Source organism: Typopeltis vanoorti, chromosome 12 (genome assembly GCF_054136105.1).
Source record: "Typopeltis vanoorti isolate ZY-2024b chromosome 12, IOZ_Tvanoo_1.0, whole genome shotgun sequence".
Taxonomy (NCBI): Eukaryota; Metazoa; Arthropoda; class Arachnida; order Uropygi; family Thelyphonidae; genus Typopeltis; species Typopeltis vanoorti.
In genome coordinates, this window is record NC_143560.1 from 120,351,609 (window position 1) to 120,376,404 (window position 24,796).

General features: G+C 36.8%; 1 protein-coding gene across 2 annotated transcripts in view; it reads left to right on the plus strand.

Annotated features, from left to right (window-relative positions):
* The first annotated feature begins 6,394 nt into the window (after nt 1–6,394).
* Nucleotides 6,395–24,796, plus strand: part of Coa7 (Cytochrome c oxidase assembly factor 7) — a 33,299-nt gene continuing 14,897 nt past the window's right edge. For both annotated transcript variants that reach the window (XM_090401451.1, XM_090401452.1), the window contains exon 1: nt 6,395–6,529. In XM_090401451.1, the coding sequence (XP_090257577.1) occupies nt 6,430–6,529 (100 nt within the window). In that variant the 5' untranslated portion in view covers nt 6,395–6,429. The remainder of the gene's footprint in view (nt 6,530–24,796) is intronic.

A 24,796-nucleotide genomic window follows, 5' to 3' on the forward strand; every position in this document is an offset into this window, starting at 1 on the left:
GGAAATTCAATTCCAACATGACTCCTCTAGATTTACTCTTATGAGTTGTTACTATCTCTCTCTTCCACGCACAGATGTCACTCATGGTAGATTTTCCGAGTATTGCAGTCTTTATACAAGAATATCACTTTCAAAAACTAAATTCTTAAAAACATTTGAGAAATCCTGTCAATCCCTATTAGCCCTTCACCTATTGCATGAATGAGAAGAAATTTGTTAGCAAAACATCTGCACATTTGCATGTACAGATGTTTTGCTAACAAATAATGTATCAGGTGTTTCTGTGCTTGGCTGAAGACTTGTGAGGGCTCTATTGAAAACTTAGGAATGAAGAATTCATTCTTAAAAGGATTCTGAATAAGTGCAGGAAGATTCCCATCCATCAGTGAGCAATGTTTACGGAACATTATAAACCAATTTAGAACTAGAACACACATGAAATTCGACTGTTACTAACTTTAATTTATGTAAGACCAGTGATCCGTTTCCACGCATGAACGCTTAAAAGCCAGAGGTACCATAGTATTGTGGGTGGGGTTAAAGAGTTTTCTTATTTCTATTATTATTATTATTATTATTACGTGAAACCTCAAAGGAGTCCAATGATTCATCGTGGAAGGGCACACCACTCCACTACAACTTACTATATGAACTCCCCTACTTAATCCTCCAACTACACGAAACTACTACCACCCACCATCACTAATATATATTAATTGTGCGTTCTCCGATTTGCCTGAATGCTGGATAAAAAACCGAGATTCCGGGAGAAAAGGCCGTACTACTTCCTTCTGAGATCTGCTAACTCACCTTCTCTTGAAACAGCCCATATAAACATTTCTCTCGTCATGACGAGAAAAAAAAAGGAAGTCAGATCGTTTCCAATTCAAGGGAGATTATTAATTTGTATTTATTTCTTACAAAATCCGGAAAGCAAATATGAAAATTTTCATGCTACTTGAAAAAAAATATATTAAAAAAAATCAGCTAATGCTGTTTATTCCCGTATAAGAAGTAGGCGAGACCGCTTCAGCCGTATGTAACTTTTGGAGTATCTAACTTTTAATAACTCGATTAATCAGGCCGGAAATTTTCACCATATCAAAAAAGAAATCAAACAATTAAATACTACTTCAGAATTTATGGAAGTTTTTTCACTTGACTATGATATTAATTATATATTGGGTTTTATCCTTTATCCAAGTGTAAGCAATCCGGAAAGTACTTCAGGTGTAAACTTTGTTTGCTTACACTTGGATAAAGGATAAAACCCAGTATATAATTACTACTTCACAATATTATTTATTTTATTTTTATGGAAATTAAAAAAGTCGAGAAATAAAAACATGAGAACAATGGAAATAAAAATGTATGCAGAAATTTGCTAAATTTACAATCCCTAAATGAATGAGGGACAGTAAGCGAATAGAATGGAAAATACACTGTTTGGAAACAAGTCAACGGACTCCCATTGTACGAGGAAGAAACAGCCATGGGCCCACCTTAATAAGATATGTGACTTCCATTCGCTGTGATGAGTGCAGCAATCATACGGGCAAAGCCGTGCTTATGCACATGCGCACAGGGCTCAACTGGGGGCCTGAAAAATTAGGGCCAATTTAAGGGCCCCAAACAATGAGATTTAAAATTGAAGAATTTAAAGTATAAATAATTAAATTTGAACTTAAAAAGAGTATAACTGTTTTCTGAAAAATTTCCTATGTCATTTATCATTATGTTTTTTTCTTCTTCAGAAAAAGGGTGCCTTTATTTCAAGTCTATTTGTGTGTGTGTGTGTGTGTGTGTGTGTGTGTGTGTGTGTGTGTGTGTGTGTGTGTGTGTGTGTGTGTGTGTGTGTGTGTGTGTGTGTGTGTGTGTGTGTGCGCGCGTGTGTGTGTGTGTGTGTGTGTGTGTGTGTGTGTGTGTGTGTGTGTGTGTGTGTGTGTGTGTGTGTGTGTGTGTGTGTGTGTGTGTGTGTGTGTGTGTGTGTGTGTGTGTGTGTGTGTGTGTTAATGATCTTTGTATTCCTTAATCTTCAAACCCTAGTTTCACTTATCTATTTGCCTATTATTAATGCCAGTGGAGAATTCTCCTTTCTGTTCTTTAAAGTTGGTAAAAAGTTATTTACGAAACTCTTTGCATCAGGATAAAATGTCAAATTTATCATTATTATTTATTGAAAATGATGTAAATAATTTAAATTATGATACATTTCTGAAAGAGAAGTCTAGGAAACAAACATTTGTTGTATCTTTACTTAGAGCTGGTCTAACTTTTGTGTTTGATATGTATTGTCTTTACTTAGAATAAGATTTTTCTAAATAAATGTGATAAAAATTTTTTGTAGATAATGATTGTTTTTCAAAAAATAAATAAATAAAAATCAACTAACGCCTTTTATTCCCCGAATAGGGAGTATGAGAAGCCATTTTAGTCCTATCTAACTTTTGGAGACTGAGTGGGCAGTTCAAACTCTACTAGTAGCCAATCACAGATAGCTGGCCCAAGGTTATCGCGAATCATTATTCATTTTGTAAGCAGGGTGGGGGATCCCAAATCACTCTAGAGCATTGGGCCCAATGCGCAAGAGTGCTCCAGAATGAGGTGGCCCAGAACTGGGCCACCTCATTCTGGAGTGAGGGTCTGGGCCTGGCTCCCACTGAGGTGGGAGCCAGGCCCAGACCCTCACTGAAGAGGCCCCAATAAAGGTCGAAACCGGTCTAAGTAGTGGGTAGTGACCCCATTATGGATTGTTAAGGCTTGCATTATACCCGCCTGAAAGGGGGGTGCGCTTTTCATTATGCATACATACTAAGGCAAGGGATATGAAGTCATTAGCCTCTATATACAAGTAGCTCAGACGTGAGTATATTTCACGTACAAACCTTTGTTTTGCTTACTTGGGAAAAGGATTAAAACCAAGTATAAAATTTCTTGGTATCTTTAACACACACACACATACAAGGTGATCAAAATTAAAGTATCTTAGTTAAAGCCCTTGTGGGGCATCATCCAGTAATCCAAATGCTGTAAAACTCTGCAGGAATACATTATGCATCATGCTGAAGCAATATGCGGGAAAAAAAGTAGTTCAAAAATTCACCACAATGGAAAGTTGTAGATATCAGAATGCATGGAATTTGCATATCACTCAACTCGGCAGATTCCAGGAGGGTTTAAAAAGATGTAGACCGGATTTTACCCTTCTGGCTGTTAATGCCATCCACAGTGATGGCACTAACTTTATCCTAACATGCTTTGCTCTCAAAGCTAAACTACCTAAACAATTGCAATGCTGTTACTGCACACTGTGAATTTCGTCGCCTGAACAAATGTCGACGAGGTCTATTGACTCCATGTGCTCTGCGACGAATGATTAATTGTCGAATGAAGAAACGGGATTGTAGGGAGTTAGACCTGGCAGAGGTTGTAAACCAATCAATTTATAATAAGTGAATGAAGATGCTACTGCCGTTGTGGAGCCAACCATGAATAACACCCTTCGGTTTCTGCAGTTAACATGCTGTATCAAGACATATGGATGTGCCTTACAGAACTGCCTGGAAAATTCTATGGAAGATTCTTAATTTCTATCCATTCAAGATAACCCTGACACAAAAGATACACTAGCAGGACTTTCAAATTCGACTGACATTCACTTTAACATTTCTTGCTCGAGTGGAGGTGGTCGCTGCATGACCATGGATAATTTTGCAGGGAGATCAGCCTCACTTTCACCTGAAGGGAGCTGTGAATATCCACAGTTAGCAAATATAAGCTTCTTAAAACCCGCGTGAAATCCAACAATTTTTTTTTGGATTCACCTAAAGTAACTGTCTGATTCAAGTTTGCAGCTTTGTTTATCATTGAACCATTCTTCCTTCAGGACATTTATTCGGTTCTTGTGACCTGCTCAGTTAGTGCCGAGAGGTATGGCGACATGATAAATAAATTTGTTGTGCCATAGCTACAGCAGCGCCTGTGCATGGATTCATTTATTTTGATGCAGGATGGCCCCCCCCTCCATACATCATAGGAGGTTCTTCGAGAACATTTGATGGAAGCCAAAGTGATCAGCTGTGCATTTCCCACTGCATGGCCACCTAGTTCGTTAGATCTGACACCCTGTGACTTCTGGCTCTGGGAATTTCTCAAAGATAGGGTAAGTTAAGATCATCCTGATAACTTGCCAACGCTGAAGGACAGCATAACGCAACACGTGACGACATCAGTCCCGACCATCTAGGTTCTGCTGTTCAATACACTGCACCAAGAATGCAGTTTGTTACACAACAAGAAGGGCGGCACATTGAACAGTACAACCCATGATTCCATAATGAAAGTGAATAAAAATGTGTTATTTATGCTTGTGTCGCTTTTTTCCTTCTAATACACACAAAAAATTACTAAATCTGCATTTGATATATCATATAGCGCTCCCTGATGAAGGATTTTGGAACCACTTTCTTTTCTCAGATATCGCTCTCGCCTGATGCACAATATTCCTGCCAAACGTTCGCAGCATTTTGATCTGCGGTGGAACTCCACAAGGCCTTATACTGGGACATTTTAATTGTGAACACCCTGTATATTAACAAATTTTGCTTTAAAGCGTTAATGTAGCTCAGTGGATGTGGTGTTTGCACACCAGAGCGCTTGACCGCACGAAGGAAGGCTTTGTTTCGAATCTAGTCGGCGACTAGAGGAAATTTTTCTAAGCCTTGTTTCGACCGGTTCCCGAGTTAGTCGATCTCTGGCACAGGCAAACGGGTTTTTTCTCCAGGAAACTCGGGATTTTCGTCCCGTAAACTCAAGAAAATCAACTGTAAAACCTACGTTATTTCAGACATCAAATATATTGTGTTAGGGTTAGGGACCACGAGATGGCGGCACTTGTTAAGCCGTCTTTCTTCACTGCGTCCCACTTAATTAGTGAATGCCTTGGGTTAGCTATCTCTGAGTGGGTACCAGTGGAGATTGAACTGCCCACTCACTCTCCAAAAGTTAGACACGACTGAAACGGCCTCGCCTATTCCCTATAAAGGAATAAAAAGGCATTAGCTGATTTTTTGCATCCAAATGATTTTTTTTTGAAATGCTGTAGCTGTAACAACTGGATTTTTTCTTTGTATTGATCCCAATTGAGGTTTAATGTCTCAGCTGAATCCTTGCAGCTCTTATTAAGCTTATCTGAGGATGATACTGTTTAATTACTACTTATTGATTTGATTTCTGCATTGAAAGTAGGCCGACACACACACACACACACACACACACACACACACACACACACACACACACACACACACACACACACACACACACACACACACACACACACACACACACACACACACACACACACACACACACACACACACACACACACACACACACACACACACACACACACACACACACACACACACACACACACACACACACACACACACACACACACACACACACACACACACGCACGCACGCACGCACGCGCGCGCGTTGAGGATTATCCCGGTAGGTCATGCATCACCCACACCATCTGTCATATCTTCTCTTAAACTCATTCATACTAGTTGCACTCTTTATTTCATTAGACAAATTGCTCCACTCACTCACTGTTCTATGAACGAAAAATCTAAATTTTACTCCTTTCTTATCAGCTCAGAAATTAAACTACCAGGGATGATCCCTTGTTTTCAACCTACCTTCCATATAATAAAAATTTTCATCGACTGATATCTTACAAGTCCTCTCAGAAGTTTATAGATCTGTCATATGGTCCCTCTTTCTTCTGTCTACCATTGTCTGAAGTCTGGAGTCTGCACACTCTCGATCTATGCTCGTAATCTATATTCCATGTTCCCGCTATCATATTTGTAACTCTTCTTTGCAGTTGTTTTCACAGCTTCGTTATCCTTTTGATACAAAGGAGACCAAATCTGACCACCGTAGTTAGGTGCAGTCATATCAAAGCCTTGTAAAGAGGCAAATTACTTCCGTATCTTTACTATGTTCGTTTCAACATCGCAATTATTTGCTGAGTTGTATTTGCATTTTTTGTTATGTGACCTTTGAACTTCAACCTTCTGTCCACTATAACTCCAGAATCTCTGTCCTTGTAATTTATTTCCGGCATAATCGTGGGACTATGCCTGCACTATGCTTGATAAATTAATAGTGAATGGAAATTAAACGGGGTTCAATATAAAATGTTTTTGCCATAAGGTGGACCTAATAAATATATCCATCATATGAAGAACTCGGAAGTCTGGAAATATAAATAATGAGTTTTTAATTATCTAGAATTTGAATGTTTTTTATTATTATTATTTTTTTTTTTATGCAGGATTATTTAATAATTTTTGAGCGTCGCTATGCTGACATCCTCTAGATACGTATTTCCTGAAGCATGCTTATTGGAAGACTATGGCATTTGATCTTAAAAAAGAAGAGGATGTTCGGGAATATCTGAAAAATCTCAGTATAGAATACCGGTTTGAGTGTTATCACGAGAAAAAACCCGATGGTAATGCTTATATAAGAGTATTTCACACCACTTTTATATTGTTTTAACATGTGTCTTTTTCTCACTGTTCTCACTCCACCTATCCTGAAACTATTATTGTTTAAGAATGTTACCGAATATAATTTTATTTTTATCTCTATTGACCAGAAGTAGTCCTGCGCCCCTGATGCTAGGCTGTTTTCGATCAAGGTCCACTGTGTTTAACTCACATGTTAAATATTTTTTTTAAGTTGAATGAGAAATATATTTTTGTAGATGATACAGAGTTGGAGAGCTAGTAATTGGGTCCTCCAGAATGATTTGAAGAAGTCTACTGCATAGGAAGATGAGTGAGTTTTACTATTCATAATTGCTGTCTGGAAGGCAAGGATGTATTAAGTAGAAGAGAGGTATAGGAGTGATCGTGGGCACAGAAATGACATTCAGGAATATGTAACAAAAAAAAAAAAAAAGAAAAGAAAGAAAAAAAAGAGGAATCTGTTTGCTGTAGTAGCATGTTAGGCAGACAAAATCTTGCAGACTATAGTCACCTAGTTTTTTTTAGTGTGATAAAACGATTTCAAAGAGCCCAGAGAAGCGCAACAAATTTAATGTCAAGTCACTGGAATGTTGGATATGAGGACATATTCAATGGGAGTGCACTGAACTGTAGGCTAGAGATTAATACGCTCCTGCTGAATTTGTCCACTTCCACCATAATGGTGAAAGTGGGTTATAAGAAAGGCATTATCAAAAGAAATAAGTGAGCAGGTTTTTCTGCCAAGTTGACTGGTGGGCATATGGAATGCACTGCCAGAGATGTGGTAAGCACTGAAGGAGTTTAAGGTGTGTGCTTTGTGCATGAGGCAAATGTTTAACCTGAATTGTTTATTTATTGAAAAAACTATGGGATTTCATGGCATTACTATTTTGTGCCTGAAGGGATAATTACAGCAAAACTTTTAGTGCAAATGCAAATTAAGAATTAATTGCATAATATTGAGTTTAACATAACATGACTGAAATAAATGTGCTAAATTTAATTTGCCCAGGCCTAAACTAATCTAAATCTAACCTAGCATGAATCGCTTTTATGTAAGTGTCATTAACTCTGCTCAGAAGCCAGATATGATTTCACACCATTTCAAGTTTCCAATAAGCATGTTCTGTGATATGACCAATAAAAATCAACCACCTATTAATAATGTAAATAAAAATGTGACCTAAATTAATTCCAACTTAAATGAAGCTAAGTAAACATAAATTTAACCCAAACTTAGTCTTTAATCAGTGTGAAACTATGATTTTTCCACTCTTCCCTCAACAAGTTTTAAGTAGACCTCTTGAGAATTTAAGAATCTTCTCAGCAGTTTTATTGAGTGCTCTCGCTCTTCACATCCTGTATTATGGACTTTTGTGACAAATATACTACATCTTTAATTCTGAGTATATCAACTGCTCTTGTCACTTTATTATAAAAGACAATCATATTACTAAAGCAGGAGCGTCCCTTAATACAGATAACATTACCCTCATCTACCCAACGCTGTATATAGTCCCTCACTGATTTCTGCAAGACCTTAACAACTACTGATGACACACAAACAGGCCTATAATTAGACACTTCCAGTCTGCTACCGCCATTATGCAGTGGCACTATCTTACCTTCCTTCCATTGCCTAGGTTCCTTTCCTTCAGCTAGACTTTTATCGAAAAGCCAGGTCAACTGAGCTATCAGTTCTTTAGCACATTCTCTCAAAACCCATGGTGAAATACCATCCAGTCCAACAGCTTTATTGGTATCCAGAGTACTCAGTATTTGGAACACGCTCTCCTCTTGCACCTCTAAACCCTGATCCTGCCCTAGCCCTCTAGTATTAAAACCTCCTCCAGGATGAAATACTCAAATAAAGTGCTCATTGAATAACTCCACTATGTCCTCTGCATCAGTCACTCTATTCCCCAATGTCATTCTTCCACAATCATTTCTCTGCCTACTGGCCACATAGCTAAAAGATTCCCTAGGATTTTCTTTGGATCTTAGTGCCAATCTCTTCTCATATTCCAGTTTTGCCTTTCTCACCATTCTGGTCACTCTCCTGGCCTGCGTCTTATATTCTTCGTGTATCTGTCCTCCACCCCTCTCCTTATATCTCTTCCATAATCTTTTTTTCAATTGCAGTTCCCATTTGTCATCCACTTTACACCAAATTGTGTCCGCTTCTTCACCCGTGGAATACAGCTTACTATTGCTACTAACAAATATTCTTTCACAATTTCCCAAGCACTAATGATATCCTGGCCTTTCAGGATATCATTAGTTCAGGGCCTGCCCTCCATGGAACTGCCCCTAGTTGATACCTAAGACTATTTATAATTCCACATACGTTCCCATTTCTTTGATACACCGGCATGTCTGTTCATCTTCCAAGTCAAAACCACATGGTCACTCTCCAACTGGTGGGAGAGATGTCATCTCACTTATTATCAGCTCTTCTGATGCTATGACCAAATCCAAAGCTCTTGAACCTCTTGTTCTCTCTATTACGTGCTACTGAGGACATTTGTCCCTCATTCCAGAAATTCTATCCCCTTTTTACTACTTGCATTTTCCTCTTCCCAGCTTATACTGCTGTAGTTAAAATCTCCCATAACAATCATTCTTCTTGCACTTGCCAAGTTCAACTGCCTAAACATCTCCTGGTCCCCACCCTCTGTGCTCCCTGGTTTATAGCAACACCCCACTAAATATCCTGTCTTGGCCACTTCTACCTCACTAATGCTATCAAAACCATTTGTGCCACTGCCTTCCCAAGCCTCCACTCTTAGAGGACATAAGTCATCACTTATCATAATTAGTACTCCACCAGGTCAGCATCCATTAGACTATTCTTAAGTCTTTTTTGCCAAAATACCACAGGCATACAGCAGATGAGCTTTATTTTTGGGTGCTGTAACCATTGGCGCAAGGAGGGGGGGGGGTAAGGGCCACCCCCCAAAAAAAAGAAAAAAAAAAAAAAAAAAGACTAGAAAATTTTCCAAAAATCTTTTCCTAATGAAATTTATTATTATTTTTATTTCTGTTGTGTTGTCTTCTATTTCTATACTACTGTACTTATGAATTAGCGGTCGCATAAGGTGGGAATACCCTCTGGCTCTCAGGAATCATGGCTGTTGTGAACGCAAAGCAAACGAAGTAGTGCTCGGGAAATACTTTGTTTGCCCAAGCTGGGCCAGAGATTACGGGTATCATGTATTGGCGATCACTGCAGATGCTTAGTCATAGGTCGTATGCAATGCGTAGTGTGTATTCTCAAATCATCTACTCATCTCTGCCCCCCCCAAGATTAAGTTATGAGTACTCTGCCTCCTCCAAGATTAAATCCTGAGTGTGCCACTGGCTGTAACAGTGGTGTAATCTGGATGAGAAGGAGAGGTGGACGTGCAGGTGAGAAGAAGTTGCATCCAATGGCCATTTGGCATGATTTCCATTTGGACAGGAGGCAGGTTTTCTGCTGTGTCAGATTCTGATTTGCTGATGACATTTTTGTATTTATTGTATGCTTCAACATAAGTTGAGTATGAAGCTCATGTTCTTGATGTGAGCCACCTGTATGAGCTGAGGTTACCATTTGAACCAAGTCTTGGAAGGTTGATGAGAATTTTGGGTAGAATGGGGAATGAAGGCCTAATGATAATACACAGATTGATCATATTCCTCTTTTTGGGATGACATGTATCCCTGACCTTCTCTGGTATGAATGTGACACTAATAGTTTCCTCACTAAAAATATTTAATTTCCTTTTCTGCTCAAGATGCTTTTTACTCATCTAGCTCCTAATTCTTTACAAATCCTAAATCTCCCCATTACTGTTCTTGTGTGTTTAGGATGGTGCAACAAAACTGTCCCAAAAAATTCTTGATGCTATCTAGAGAAGAGGCATTCCACTGATCAATGAACACTTTCTCATTGACTTATTTCAACTTCTGTCTCTCGTATGATGATCTGTTTCAGCATGCTGCTCTGTTGAACTCTGGCATCCATCATATTCAAATGCAAGCTCTGGCTGCCTTCTCTTTCATATCATCTGCTTCTATTCACTTGAACAGCTTTTCTCAGAGGTTTCTAACTCAAGAATAAATATTGATAGGTTCCTTCACCCTTAACACTAGCCTGTACCTGGCACCAGTGTGCTTGGTGTTCTGCAACATCATGAAAGGAAAATTGGTAAAGAACAGGTTGTTTAATCCAAATAAGGATAATACTTATGAACAGATTTTTGCTGGTCAGCATATAGTAATCATTGAAATATAGTAAGTGTTTCCAAAGTTTGGTTGATTTTAAAAAAAGTGTATGAAAAGTTATCTCGAGAGAAACTTCAAAATGCTAAATCTGCTTTGTATAAATCTTAATTATTTTTTTTGTAAAAGAACTTTTTATTTTTAACACAGATCAGGCTAAATGGGTTAAGTAGTTGTAGATGCTGCTAGTTGCAGTAATGTAGTTGAATATATATTCCTGAAGATGACCTTAATGTCAAGGTAAAAACAGAATTTTATTATTAAAATGTTTTTTGTTTTTTTTTAACATCAAATGATAGTTGACTCCATAAATTGATTATAATGAGTGCTGTTCACAGAATGAAAATCTTCCTCTTTTTATCTAACCGAATGTTCCAAGTCTGAATGGGAACTGCTCTCTCCCACCCATATACCCAACAGGAGGGAGTTCCTGAAGGTTCAGTTTTAAGTGTCATGCTTTTTTGCATTCAAGCTCAATAGGTCAGTTCGATAACACAGCAGCTTCCTGCAATAGTAAGAAATGCTCTCCATGTCAATGACTTTATCATCTTCTGTTATTCATGGAATATGAGAATCATAGAAAGACAGCTGCAGCGAGCTATTGACCATCTCTTAAAATGGATGCTTGTGAAGGAGTTTACATTTTCACAAAAGAAGACAGTTTGTGTGCACTTTTGCTACAGACGTCTTCGTCCTTATCCAGAACTCTGACTTGGACAAACATTAATTCCAGTTGCACCAGAAAAGCCAAGTTTTTGAGGCTCATATTTGACAATAAACTTATCTTCCTCATCATGTAAGGCAGTTGTGAGATAAATGCCATAAAACAATAAGCATTCTACCTGCCCTGTCTTTCACCTCTTGGGATGATGACAGATGTTCTTTGCTTTGTTTGTAGAGGGCATTGATAAAATCAAAACTTGATTATATCAATGTAAGAAATGCCCCAAGTCTATTCTTCTGCCAGGAAGAGCATCCTGCAATGACTATTCCCTATTTACCATTAAGTCAGCAGAATTGCAACTAGAACATTTCAAACATTACCTATTCCTAGTCTGTACATTGAAGCAAATGATGAACTGTCATTGTCGCTTTGAAGTCAACAGTTGTTTCTATTGAATACAACAAAAAATAAAATCCCTGCCAGACCATTGCATGTGACCAACTATCTCTTGTCCATGATAGGAGAATCTGTCCATAAAACTGTTTGGTTTGCAGATAAAAGCTCTCCTACAACTCAGAGATTATGGTAGACAAGATAGCCCTGACACCACTAAACACACTTCCACTGTGAAATTCATACATAACAGTATCTAACTTCTTTTAGCAGGCTACCAAAATTTTCCACTCCTGTTGTCTACCAGCAGCTGTTTAAAGTTCTTAGAATTGGATACTCTGATTTTATGCCTGTCTACACAGATGGTTCAAAATCAGAGGACCAAGTGGGATCTTCTGCTGTCTTTCCAGACAGCATTATATCTGCACAGATCCCACTAGAGCATAACAACTTTTACAGCTGAACTGTATCACATATAGCTTGTACCACAATACATCAGATTGCATTACTACCAAAGGTGCATAATATATTCATACTCACAAAGTTCTGTTTAGGCAGTAAAAAAGTCTAGAGCTACAGAAACATTCAATGTACTCTCTAATCCAACGCCTCTTCACTCAGTTATGGAAGCATATACTTAGATATATGCTTCTGTTGGATTTTAAGCCATTTTGGGATCAGGGGAAATGCTTCAGCTAGATCAGTTCCTTTCGCAAACATCCACCATCTGCTTGTATCTTACACTGATTACCAGCAGATTATCAGACTCAGACTTCGATGCCAGACCACCATTCGTATTTTAATTTGACTGCCGATGTTTTACAAATGAAGTCATTATTTTGTCACTTTCATAATTTATCTGAGCCTGTACACTCAGGCAGATTTTATCACTCATCAAGTGTCATCCTGGGGTTTGAATTTTTACAGAGCAGAGTTTTTATTAGTTTAATATCTATATTGTGTGTGTGTGTGTGTGTGTGTGTGCGCACGCACGCTTTTAAAAATCTGTTTTTTTTGTACATTTTTATGAATTTTAATACTTTTTTTATACTTCTTTTTACCTCTGTTTTATACACATCTTTTACATTTGTTTTTCTACACTGACTTTTATGTGTTTATGCTGTTTTAATTATTTATTACCTTGTATACTAAGAAATGTTTCATTTATTTTCATATATAGATTGTAGACCTATATATGCTACTTATTTATTACACATGCTCTGGCACAGCATGACCATAGATGTCCTTGTTCCATTAACGCAAAAAAAAAAAAAAACTGAATGAAATGGCTTGTATAAGTGGAACTTAATACAGAACAATACATAGCTTATATTAAGTTGCAAAACAGTAGTTAGAATTGAGGAATGCAGGAAGATGGTTTGATGTTGGTCTAAATATTGCAATCCTGAGCAAAATTAGGAGAATGAAAAGATGACATCATTGAAAGAACTATATTAAAAATTATAGAAAAGACCTTGACATTATTAATATTCAAGAATGTGAAAGAATATCCAATCTAAGATGGGATAATATGAAATGGGGAGATGAAAGATCAGTAAAAACAGATGATGGCAAATAGGATACCTGGAGAAAGCAAGTGTTCGAAAAATCCTCATAGGACTAAACCATTTGGGCCTATGGTCCTATGAGGCCCAAAATGGTTATAATGCCAAAAATATGAACAAATTAGATGTTCCTCTCATCTCCTCACATCCTTCTCAACCTACAGACTACAGTAATGCTATTTCTATTCCCTTTATCTCAGGCACCTCAGAAAAAAAGGCATAATCTTTGCACTGCTTTCTAACCTCATTTGAAGCTGGCATCATTTCTCTGCTTGCCTAGGGATCCTCTCCTCTCTGTTCTAGGTGTTTACAAAGGTTCCTTATTCTTGCAGCACACCATATTATTGTCAAACTGGTAGATCTGCCAATATTCTTGGTGAACACAAAAAATTCATCTGCTGCCACAGCTATGGTCATTCAGTCAGGTCTAGCCAATTATGCCTTGGATACCTTGCACAGGTTCAGACGGGGAAATAACTACTGGACTTCATTACAGCAAATACAAACTTGAAAGACTTTTTAGAATCAGCAGATTTAAGGGGAAAAAAAACCTTATCAAAATAAATATAATTGTGTTAAATTTACTAATATTTGGGTAACTTTAATTCTTAGGCCTTCTGCCCAACAGCACCAGTAGAGAGAACCCCCCCCCCACCAAAGGACTTTAGGCTCAAAATAGCCTAATTTCTCCTGCTTATTGTTGTGTATGTTATTACAATTTTAGTATCGTATTCCTGAAGATGTCTCTATAATAGAAACAAAATATTAGAACAGTTTAACCTGTTTTTTTAATTATTTCTCTGTGCTGTATTTATTCCATGAAATTTAATTAGGTAAGTAAACCAGCAACTATACCTAAACACTATATCCCTTATCACCCTTTCCAGCTTTGCATCCAAGTTTGCACTCTCCCAAGGTTTGGCAAATAACTGGCCATTTGCTAATATTCTACTGGCAATCCTCCTTCTCTTAAGCACTTTCATACATCATTTTCTGATACTGGTTATTCATCCATGTCACAAACCTATTTTTCATAGCCATCCCTCTTGTCAGATGCCTTGAAGACTCCAGAGGTATCATGGTTAACATATTAGCTTTGTTTCTCTTCTTCCATTCACTCATTGGGAATAATGTCAAAAATCTATGACCTATCTCCTTACTTTGCTCAACCTTTAAGCCCTTTGAATGAATTCTCCTTAAAAGAATTTCACCACTCATCGAAAGAGCACTCCTGATTGAACAAGCTGGCTTCAGGCCAGAAAGAAATTGCTGTGAACAGGTCCTGGCCCTGACAACATAGATTGAAGCAGGCTTCCAGAAGAAACTTAAATCTGGAGTCACTTTCATTGACCTAACATAAACTTATGACACAGTCTGGATCAGGGGCCTCCTAAAGCTAAGCAATATCATAAGATGCAAAACAACTTTTCAGCTTTTTGAATCCATTCTCTCCAACAGAAAGATCTAGGTCCATATTGGTGGAAAAAAGAGCAGTCCCAGATTTTTCCACAATGGTCTTCTACAGGGCTCTGTGTTATCCTCTTTACTATTTAACATCTACATATCTGACTTACCACATACCATCTCAAGCAAATATGTATATGCCGATGATCTCACTATCCTACACCAGTCTACCTCATTTGCCAACCTGGAAACAACCCTGAACACAGACCTGAACATCCTGGAGTGTACTTCAAGCAGTGGTACCTGAAGCCAAATCCAAAAAACTGTGTCCATAGCATTCCACCTGAACAATGCAGAGGTGAATCGACACCTCACCTTCTCTCTCTGTGACAAAAATGATAGAACATGAGCCTCCCCCCTTGGAGTGAGACTGGACAGAAGCCTAACCTATAAAAGGCACATCACCAACCTGTCCAACAAAGTTAAAACGAGAAATAATATCATCTCATGGCTTGCTGGAACAACCTGGGATTGTAGTGCTGATGTCTTAATGTGGCCGCTCGCTAGCTCTCGCATTCTCTGCAGCAGAATACTGTGTCCCTGTCTGGGAAAGAAGTGCGCACACTAACGTTATAGACACCCAGCTAAACTCTACCATGTGCACAATTAGACACTGAGAAGCACCCCTCTCCCTCGCCTGTCCTATCTAACATTGCTCCACCAAATATATGGAGAAGACAAGCCTTGCTTAAAGTATTTAATAAAGTAATGAGCAATCTGCTCCTGCCCGTGCACCAGACTTTTATAAATCCACCTAGTATTCACCTAAAATCACAAAATCCTTTCTGGTCCATGGACAAACTCTCTTCAGCTGCCTTATCATCAACACTTGATACGTGGAAAGAACACGGGTCCAACAATCTTCTAACAAATGGTTTCCTGATTGAAGATCCCTGTGCTCTACAGCTGGTTTTGCCCTTCCTAGGAAGATTTGGTCATCTATCAACAGGATCAGAACTAACCAGGGCAGATGTGGCTACCTACTGCATAAATGGAGACTATCAGACCACCCTTATTGTAACTGTTCCCCTGTGGTCCAGACGATCACTCAGATTATGACTGACTGCCCAAGGTACCAATTTCATGGTGGTGGCCTTGTGAATATCCATCCACGAGGTGCCAGATGAGGCCCTGGATTGGCTTTATGGTCTGGACATTGACCTGTAGCTGCTTTTGCCATAAGAATAAATAAATACATAAATTGAGAATATTGCTTGTTCCGAGGTTTGAGTTGAACAACCATGTCTATTGAATTGCTAATTTTCTTCTATGTTCCTTCAGTACCTCCGCAGATGCCTCATTCAATCCCATTGCTGTGTTTAAATCAAGCTCTTGGAATAGCTTGACTACTTATAACTCATCCACTGTCCAGAGGTATAATGCAGCTGCCTGAAATGTATGATTTGAGCTCTTCAGTTCAGTTATTTCTGATGTATTAAACACTTTCCTTATCATTCATATTCACTATGGTTATTTTTCCTATTACTTTACACACAGTAATATATGTACTCCTCGACTTATGATGTATGTGACTTACATCCACTCATACTTATGCCTGCCATCCAATTCACGTGCCCTATGAAAACACCCCATTCTTGCAACCTGTGGACCATGATGTTATTGCTGTCTTCAAGGCATATTATTTAAGAAATACCTTTTGCTCAGATTATTGCTGCTTCTGAAGATGAGAACCAAGAAAACCCTCAAGACTATAGGAAGGAATATAATAAATTACAGATGCAGCATGGAGTAAGGTAACTGCAGTGTGTATGAATGGTGTTTGGAAGAAGCTGCTGAAAATACACGTTCATTCACAGGATTCAACAAAGACAAAACCTTACAACATGTAGATAGTGCTCTAGGCTAAAGAGTTGTAGGTGAAGAATCAGAGCATTTGTTAGAAGCTATGGAAGAAGAGTTCTCAATATAGAGCTAGAAGAACAGAAAGATTTGCAGTGAAAAATTAACAGAGGCAAATTCGCATTGTCTGTGTTAATAAAGTAGTTCAGTTGTTTAAGAAAGTGGATCCCAACATGGAGATTTAGCAAAGTAGAAGAATGATGAAAGCAGCAGTTGCTTTCTGTGAAGAAATTTATGCAGATAACAAAAGACAAACTACAGAAAATAAGTTGAACACATAATGTACAAATTTATAATGAAACTCACCCTTGCTATCATGTCATCCTCTGAAGATGAGCCTAGACTTTCCACAAGTTATGCATCTGGTGAACCATCCTTGGAATGCTTTGTTCCAAGTACTGAATTGAAAGAATTTATTGTTGATAACCTAGCCTCCCCTACCTCTTCTGATGACTTTACCAATTATAAAAATAGGAGCTTTGAAGACTATCTGAATTCTGTATACTGCAATTTGTTATAATTTGTATGTATTATTTCACCACAAACAAAGCGTAAAGTTCTTAGAAATAAACAAAACAGACGTACACATTTTGACATGCATTTATTTTTTAACATATTCTTATGGTTCATATAGTGATTTCTGACTTGCAACATTTTCGACTTATGATGGGATTGTAGAACGGAACCCATTGGGAGTCAAGGACTGACTTTGTATATATCAGATTTGCCTTGACCTCTTTAGCAAACTTCTTTTCATGGTCAGATTTTGCCTTCCTCATCATGGCTTCCCCAACCTGCTATTTATGCTGTTCCCACGCCTGATAATCAGCTTTATCCTGATACTGGATCCATAGCATTTGCAGCTCTTACCATAAACTTTTATTAATCTATTTTGCTGCCATGTGATTTTTTCCTCTTTCTTTTCTATTATATGTAGAGAGTCTCAAATGCTACCATCTCCAATATTCTTCCAATATTATGCCTTTAACTGGTGAGAGTGAACGTGCATTTTTAACTTGAGGATGACAAATCATGTAGTAGCTTGGATTAAGAATGGGTATATGGCTTTTGAAAGGATAAAGGCTTTATCAGATTGCCACATGATAAGTTTATAGTTATTGATAACTATTATTGATATAATTATTAATAGATGGGATTAGTGCATTGGATTGGCTATCTGATAGGTATCAGCAAGTTGTGTATGGGTGACTGGAGGCAACATTTCAGAAGAGGAAAGTCACTAGTGGTGTGCCTCAAGAGTTTTAGGGCTATCGCTGTTTAACATGCATGTTAATGATTTCGGAGAAATTTTAAATAGGAATATTCAGTTGTTTGCAGATGATGCAAAGTTGAGAAGAACTATGAAGAGTAGAGCCGATGCTGTGACCTTATAAGAAGACTTGAATAGACTGAGTGAATGGGCATGGGAGTAGGGGTGCCATTTAACTTTTGCAAAGTGTAAGGTTTTCAAATTCAGAAAACAAAGATGGGATGTAGAGTATACACTTGGTGGGGATATATTGCATAAGGTAAAGGAAATAAGAGATTTGGGGTTGATAGTGGATAGGGATTTAAAATTTAGAGGACACTTTGCTGAAACTGTGAGGACAGTGCAATGAATTCTGGCAATTATACAGAGGATGTTGACTTGTAGTAGTAGTAAGGAGATTCTAGTTGTATTGTATAAGGCATTGATTAGGCCACATATGAACTACTGTGCACAGATTTGATCACCTAATTTTCAAAAAGATGAAGAGACATTGAAAAGGGTTCAGAGGTGATTGAATAAGGTGGTTTATTATCTTTGAAATGTTGAGTATGAAGAAAGGTTGAGAAGATGCAATTTATAGTGTTGTGTCGGAAAAAGTGATGCGTCATCCCTTTTTCCCACCCAACGTTACGTTACCTCAGAAGGAAGGGATAAGGACATGCTTATGCCTCCTGATGGGAAATGCACTGAATAATGTCCCAAGAAAATGTAAATAACAAGATGTGTAAATTCCAAACATTGTTAAGATAGCCCATAAGTTTATTAAGATAGTAATTATGATATTAAGATAGTTAATGTAGAAAGTCATGTAGTATTAACTGATAAATATGTATAAGCTAAGTACAAGTTTAAGGCATGTAAAGACAGTTCATAGCCACGGCGTCCAATCGGCTGCCGCCGTATGCATGATGACACCGCCGAGTGAGGGAGCTTTTTCGGAGTATAAAAGTTTCGGCGGGAGTTCGAATCGCTCTCTAGTCTCTTATCTCTTATCTCCGATCTCTTGTGTCTCGTCGAAGATATTCTTATATTAATGTAGGATTAAAGTATCCGTGGAGTAAAGAAACAGAAATTAAGAATACACGCTATTTACGTGTTGTGCCACAAGAACAGTCTGCAATTTGGACACTTGTGTCTACTGTTAAGAAGAAAACATATTAGGCTCCAGCCGAACAGGAGGCCGAGCTCCGAACTGTTTAAGTGATTTAAGAAAATAATGTCATATGGTCAGAAAGTGATTAAGTGTTAACAGATATTTTGGGGGAGAGAATTAAGTAGAAATAAGTACTATTGTCTTAGAGAATTACATGTCAGATTTATTGAATTGTCTAGTGTTTATATGTAATGTTTCATGTATGATATTATCAGGTAACTTAATTGTGAGAGTCTGAGGATAGATATATGTACAGAAGTGAGGAATTTATGCCCAGTAAGAGATCATAGTGCAGAAGTTTAAATGTGTTTAATTAAGTAAGGGGAACCCAGACTCTTTTAAGGTTAATAATTTAAATAACATGTATACTTGTCTTTGTGAAATAATAAATGTGTTTCTTTTTACATAATCAATTGAGTTTGTCATATCTTCTGCGGATTTGAATTACTGTTTGGAAAATTTCGTACCATGCATTTAAAGGGGAAACCAATAGTGATATGAGAATAGGGACCACGACTGCATATATCTTGATCCCTACAATTTTTTTTAAGTATTTTAGAAAGTGCATCAGAATTTAGTTGCTGGCTGGCGCAGTCTTTAATCTATACAAATTTGTTGGCAACCGAAGTCTGATAGTAAGAGATACAAATTTAAAGCTAAATAAAGTTAAAGAAAGTAAAGACAATTAAAGATAAGATTAAAGATATAACGATAAAGTCAACCAAGAGACAAAACAGGGATATAACAATAGAATCTAGTGGATAGGAGGGGGGGGGGTATGATAGAGACGTATAAGTTGGTTAGGGGATTCTTATCAGATTAATGTTGAAGCGGTTTTTCATAGAATGGTGGGGATAGCAAACAAGCAGTCATCTCTGGAAGCTGTATAAGGATGAGAAGCAAGTTTTTTTCATGGAGAGTGGTGAATGATTGGAAGGTATTGCCTTGGAATGCAATGTCTGTAGAGAATGTGAATGTATTTAAGGTACAGTATGATGAGCTGTGTATGTGTGTATAACAGGGACCTCCCATGACGTCTTTGAGTCCATGGAGTAATAATATGCAGAATTCGTATATGATTATCACATACTGCTTGAAGTAGTTATCTCTTGGTAACTGCATAAATTTCTTTTCCTTCCTCTTCCTGTTGTTGAGTGTAATGGTATTAATAGAAAGTAAGCCAATGAATAAAAAAAACTGCTTTTGTACAAGTCTTTGTATATGTGGAAAAGGAAATTATAAATTTTTGATATGGTTTATTCATATCTTGGTGGACAGCCTTGACAGCACATTCAAGCATTTACCATGAATAAAATATGTAAATTTATAATTAAGATTAGGGGTTTAAAAACTAATTCATTTATTTGGATGAATTAGTTTTTAGGCCTTGAGTTAAAATTGACCAATCCCTTTATACTCTTAAGTTAACAAACTGCATTCTGTCACAGATATTTATGGAATATCTGTAGGTGGTTGATGAATTTCATTACTCATTTAGTGTGACACAGTAGTCCTGATGTGCTATGTGTTTTTATGACAGTCCTATCCATTAAAGATTTATAACCTGTTTTTTTTTGGAGGGTGATAGGTAGCATTGTCATAAAATAATAAAATAAAACTGGTTGGTTGAATGGTTATTGTTCTCCAATCAACAGACTGCAGATTGGGTTTAAATCCTGCTGCGGGCATGGATGTTTGCAATTGTCTTTAGGTGGGAGATGAATTTCATAGCTTGGTGTGAGACCACTGCCCTGCTTATTGGAAGTGACTTCAAAAACTTCCATGTTTGGTCTCTAGAGCAGGGTTTCTGGAGTCTGCAAAAAATCATAAAAAATACTAAATATACATATATACAGCAATCCCTCGATTAATGCACCCCTGATTAGTGCGTGTTTTTTTTTCGATACTGAAATTTGATTAGTGTGCCTCTAAAATTCGATTATATACATCTTAAAAATAAATGTTACAGATTTTTAAAGTTTTCGATCTATACATTTTTTATGGCTAACTATTTTAAAAAATCACTCACCAGGATCAAATAATTTAGTTACTGATTTTAAACATTTTACAGAGTTATTTTTTAATGGCATACTACACTATTTCCACGTATGCTATGTTCCAAATTTACTGCTAAAATTTATGTCGTCTGCTTTACATAGCATTTTGCTGATCATATCTCATGCAATTGTTTTTCGTACCTTTTATTTTAAATTATTTTTCTGACCTTTAATCATGGTGAGCAAAAAACAGAAGTGTGAAAATGATTCGAAAAGTAATCTGATTGGAAGAAAAACTTGAAATAATAAACAAAAATTAACAAGGTGAGTCCATAGCAAAGATAGGACAAGAACACAAAAATGAATGAATCAACTGCTGAACACAAAGAGAAAGGTAAGGCTGCTTGAAGTTCATCATGCATGCATGCACTGAAAATCAAAGTATTATAATGATCGAATTAGAGAGACTTCTTTTTACATGGATTGAAGATTGTAACCAAAAATGGATCTCTCTAAACACTGGCATTATTAAATCAAAAGCATTGTCTCTTTGTAACCTGGAAAGAAAGCGCTATCAATGATGGAAAAGAAGAAGAATTCCACGTTAGTGCTGGGTAATTTGAGCATTTCAAAAAGAGAAATAGCCTACATAATGTTCTAATCACAGGAGAAGCTATAATAAATTTAGTTTAATCCTTTATCCAAATGTGAGCAAACAGAGTTTGCGCCTGAAAGTATCTTCAGGACTGGGATAAGGTGGTACAACACTGGGCAACTCGTTGCAAAGATGGAGCAAGCTAACATCACTCCTATCTCAGTATCTCCCATAATGCAAAACACATCTCCTTGCAGATGTGTGTAATGTTATGCATTAAGGGAATGGCCACTACCCAGACTAGTTTCAACCTTTATTGAGGTTTCTTCAGTGGGAGCCAGGCCCAAATGGAGATACCAGGTAGAAGCATTAGCAAGGTCTCATCTCTACCTATAGGAGTTGCCAAACAGTGTGCCACCTTTATATTAAATTACTCTGGATTTAGAGAAAGATGTTGAAAGTTTATTTTTCACTTGGTTAGACTATAATAAATTTAATTTAATCCTTTATACAAGTGTGAGCAAACAAAGTTTGTGCCTCAAAGTATCTTCAGGACTGGGGTAAGGTGGTACAACACCGGACAACTCGTTGTAAAGGTGGAGCAAGCTAACATCACTCCTATCTCAGTATCTCTCTGCCAATATGTATAATGTTATGCATTAAGGGAAGGTTATTATAGTCTAACCAAGTGAAAAATAAACTTTCACAGGAGAAGCTGCAAGTGCAGATAAGGAGATATCCAGAGATTTTGAAGAAAATTGTGTAAGAAGGGGACTATTGTGATCAACAAATATTTAATGTCGATGAAACCGGACTTTTTTTGGAAACGAATGCCTTCCAAGACTTTCCTAGCCAAATCAGAGAAATCTCAGCCTGGTTATAAACTCGCAAAGTTGAATGAATTTACTGCTAGCAATATGTGAGCTGTTCGGTAGCACATTCTTCCACATTGTGCAAATGATTTTAGAGGCTTTTCAAATAAATCTAAGTTAATTAAATCTCATTCTGAGAAGTTGAGTGATTCTAACCTGCTAAATTTAGATGCACAGCAAGAAGATCCTGAAGAATATGAAGAAAATTTAATCAATAACAAGCCCAAAGAGGTGTCACAGAAACAATTTGAAAATAGTTTTCATACAATCAAAGTTTTCAAGCATCAGTGATTAGAGACTGATCCTGGTGAAGAGAAAACCAGTAAAATTTGCAGAAGAGGCAATAGGGCCATACCGTCAGTTGTATAAAAAAAAGAAACAGAATGCCCCCCCAAACTACATTAGCTCAATTCTTTGTTAAGAAGAATAATAATAAATTTATACTCTGAATATGTTTTATTGTCTTTCAGCTTCATGGTTTTCCTTTAACTAGGTGCTGAGATATACCCTAATTCTTTTATAAAAAAATTAAAGGTTCAAAAAAGAAATCTGAGGAACGAATTATACATTTTCCCATAGGTTATTATATTCGATTAGTGCATTTTCGATTAATGCGCCTATTTTAAAGAACGCATTAGGCACATTAATTGAGAGATTGCTGTATATATATATATATATATATATATATATATATATATATATATCAGTGGCGGCTTGTGCATAGGCACTGTGCAACTGCAGCACCTCCAATTTTTCTCGATATATAAATATATTTATTAATTTATTTATATTTGCTTGTAATATTTAATTTTATCATCAACAATCCTATACAATTCTCTTATTTTGTATAAAAAATAATAAAAATCCGTCTTGTATCACTTAGGAGGGCGAAGGACGCTAGCAGCACTGTGTTTACCACAGTCATATTGCTATGCATGCAAGCATATGCACGTCATAGTGAGATGCGAGCTATTAGTGAAATTTGGCACTGTCCGTCGCGCAGTTCCACTTGTTTATATGCAGTTTGCACCAGTAGTAGAGTGTTTGTAGTGCTTATCGTGTTTTCTCCGTCTCTTTAAATATTTGGACATTACAATTAAAGGATTTAATTGTAATGTCCAAAAATTGTAAATCCATTCCTTTAATTACAATTAAAGCAATGGATTTTATTTTAAAGTAATTTTGAATTATACTAAACTGTATAATTTTATCGATAATAAACTATTTTTTTATGTTGAATTTTTTTTTAAATTTTTATCATAATTTTGATATTTTATCCAAACACGTATACACTGTACTTACAGTGTGTATGTATATTTCGAAAGTTGCAGCACCCCCATGATTTCAAGCCACGGGCCGCCACTGATATATATATATATATATATATATATATATAAAATTATTATTTTTTTTTTTTTAAATAACAAAACCTGTGATGAGATTATAATTAAAAGAAACACATGTATTAACCACAGTGAAAATTATTTAATTGTAAATATTTCATCCTAAGTATCTTAGGACATCATCAGTACAGTAGTTTAAAACAATAATAGGAATAACATACAGTTAGGGTGCATGATTACAATAGAATCTCATTAAACGTGCGTAACATGTTACAGAAGTAAAAAATAAATAAATAAAATAATAATAATTATTTAACACAATTTTGTATGACAATTTCCCATACTTTAGGAATAGTAAGAACGTCGTTGTGATTTAAGTTTGGTCTGTGTAGTAGGGCTTCAGAACTTTCTTTGTATAAACGTTCATGTTTATACAAAGTTTACTTTTCCCAATGGATCCTATGGTTTGGATTTTCAATTCGGTGTTGTGAGAGGCCAGATTTCTGCAATTTCTTTACCAGAGCTGATAAAGGAAATACCACTGTGGTTCTTGATACAAACTCTTATGACTGAAAAATGAATTTACTTTTTTGAGATCGTAATACTTACGCCAAATTGGATTATGATCCTACAAAACGTCAACTCAGAGAAAATTAAATAAGCTACTTAATGAAACTTCCTCCTTAAATGAAGTAAATCAAAAAACTTAAGACATACCATGCAAGACCTCCTAGAATTTATGGCTTACCTAAGCTACACAAAACTAATTTTCCACTTAGACCCCATCGTAGACTGTATCAGCAGTATAA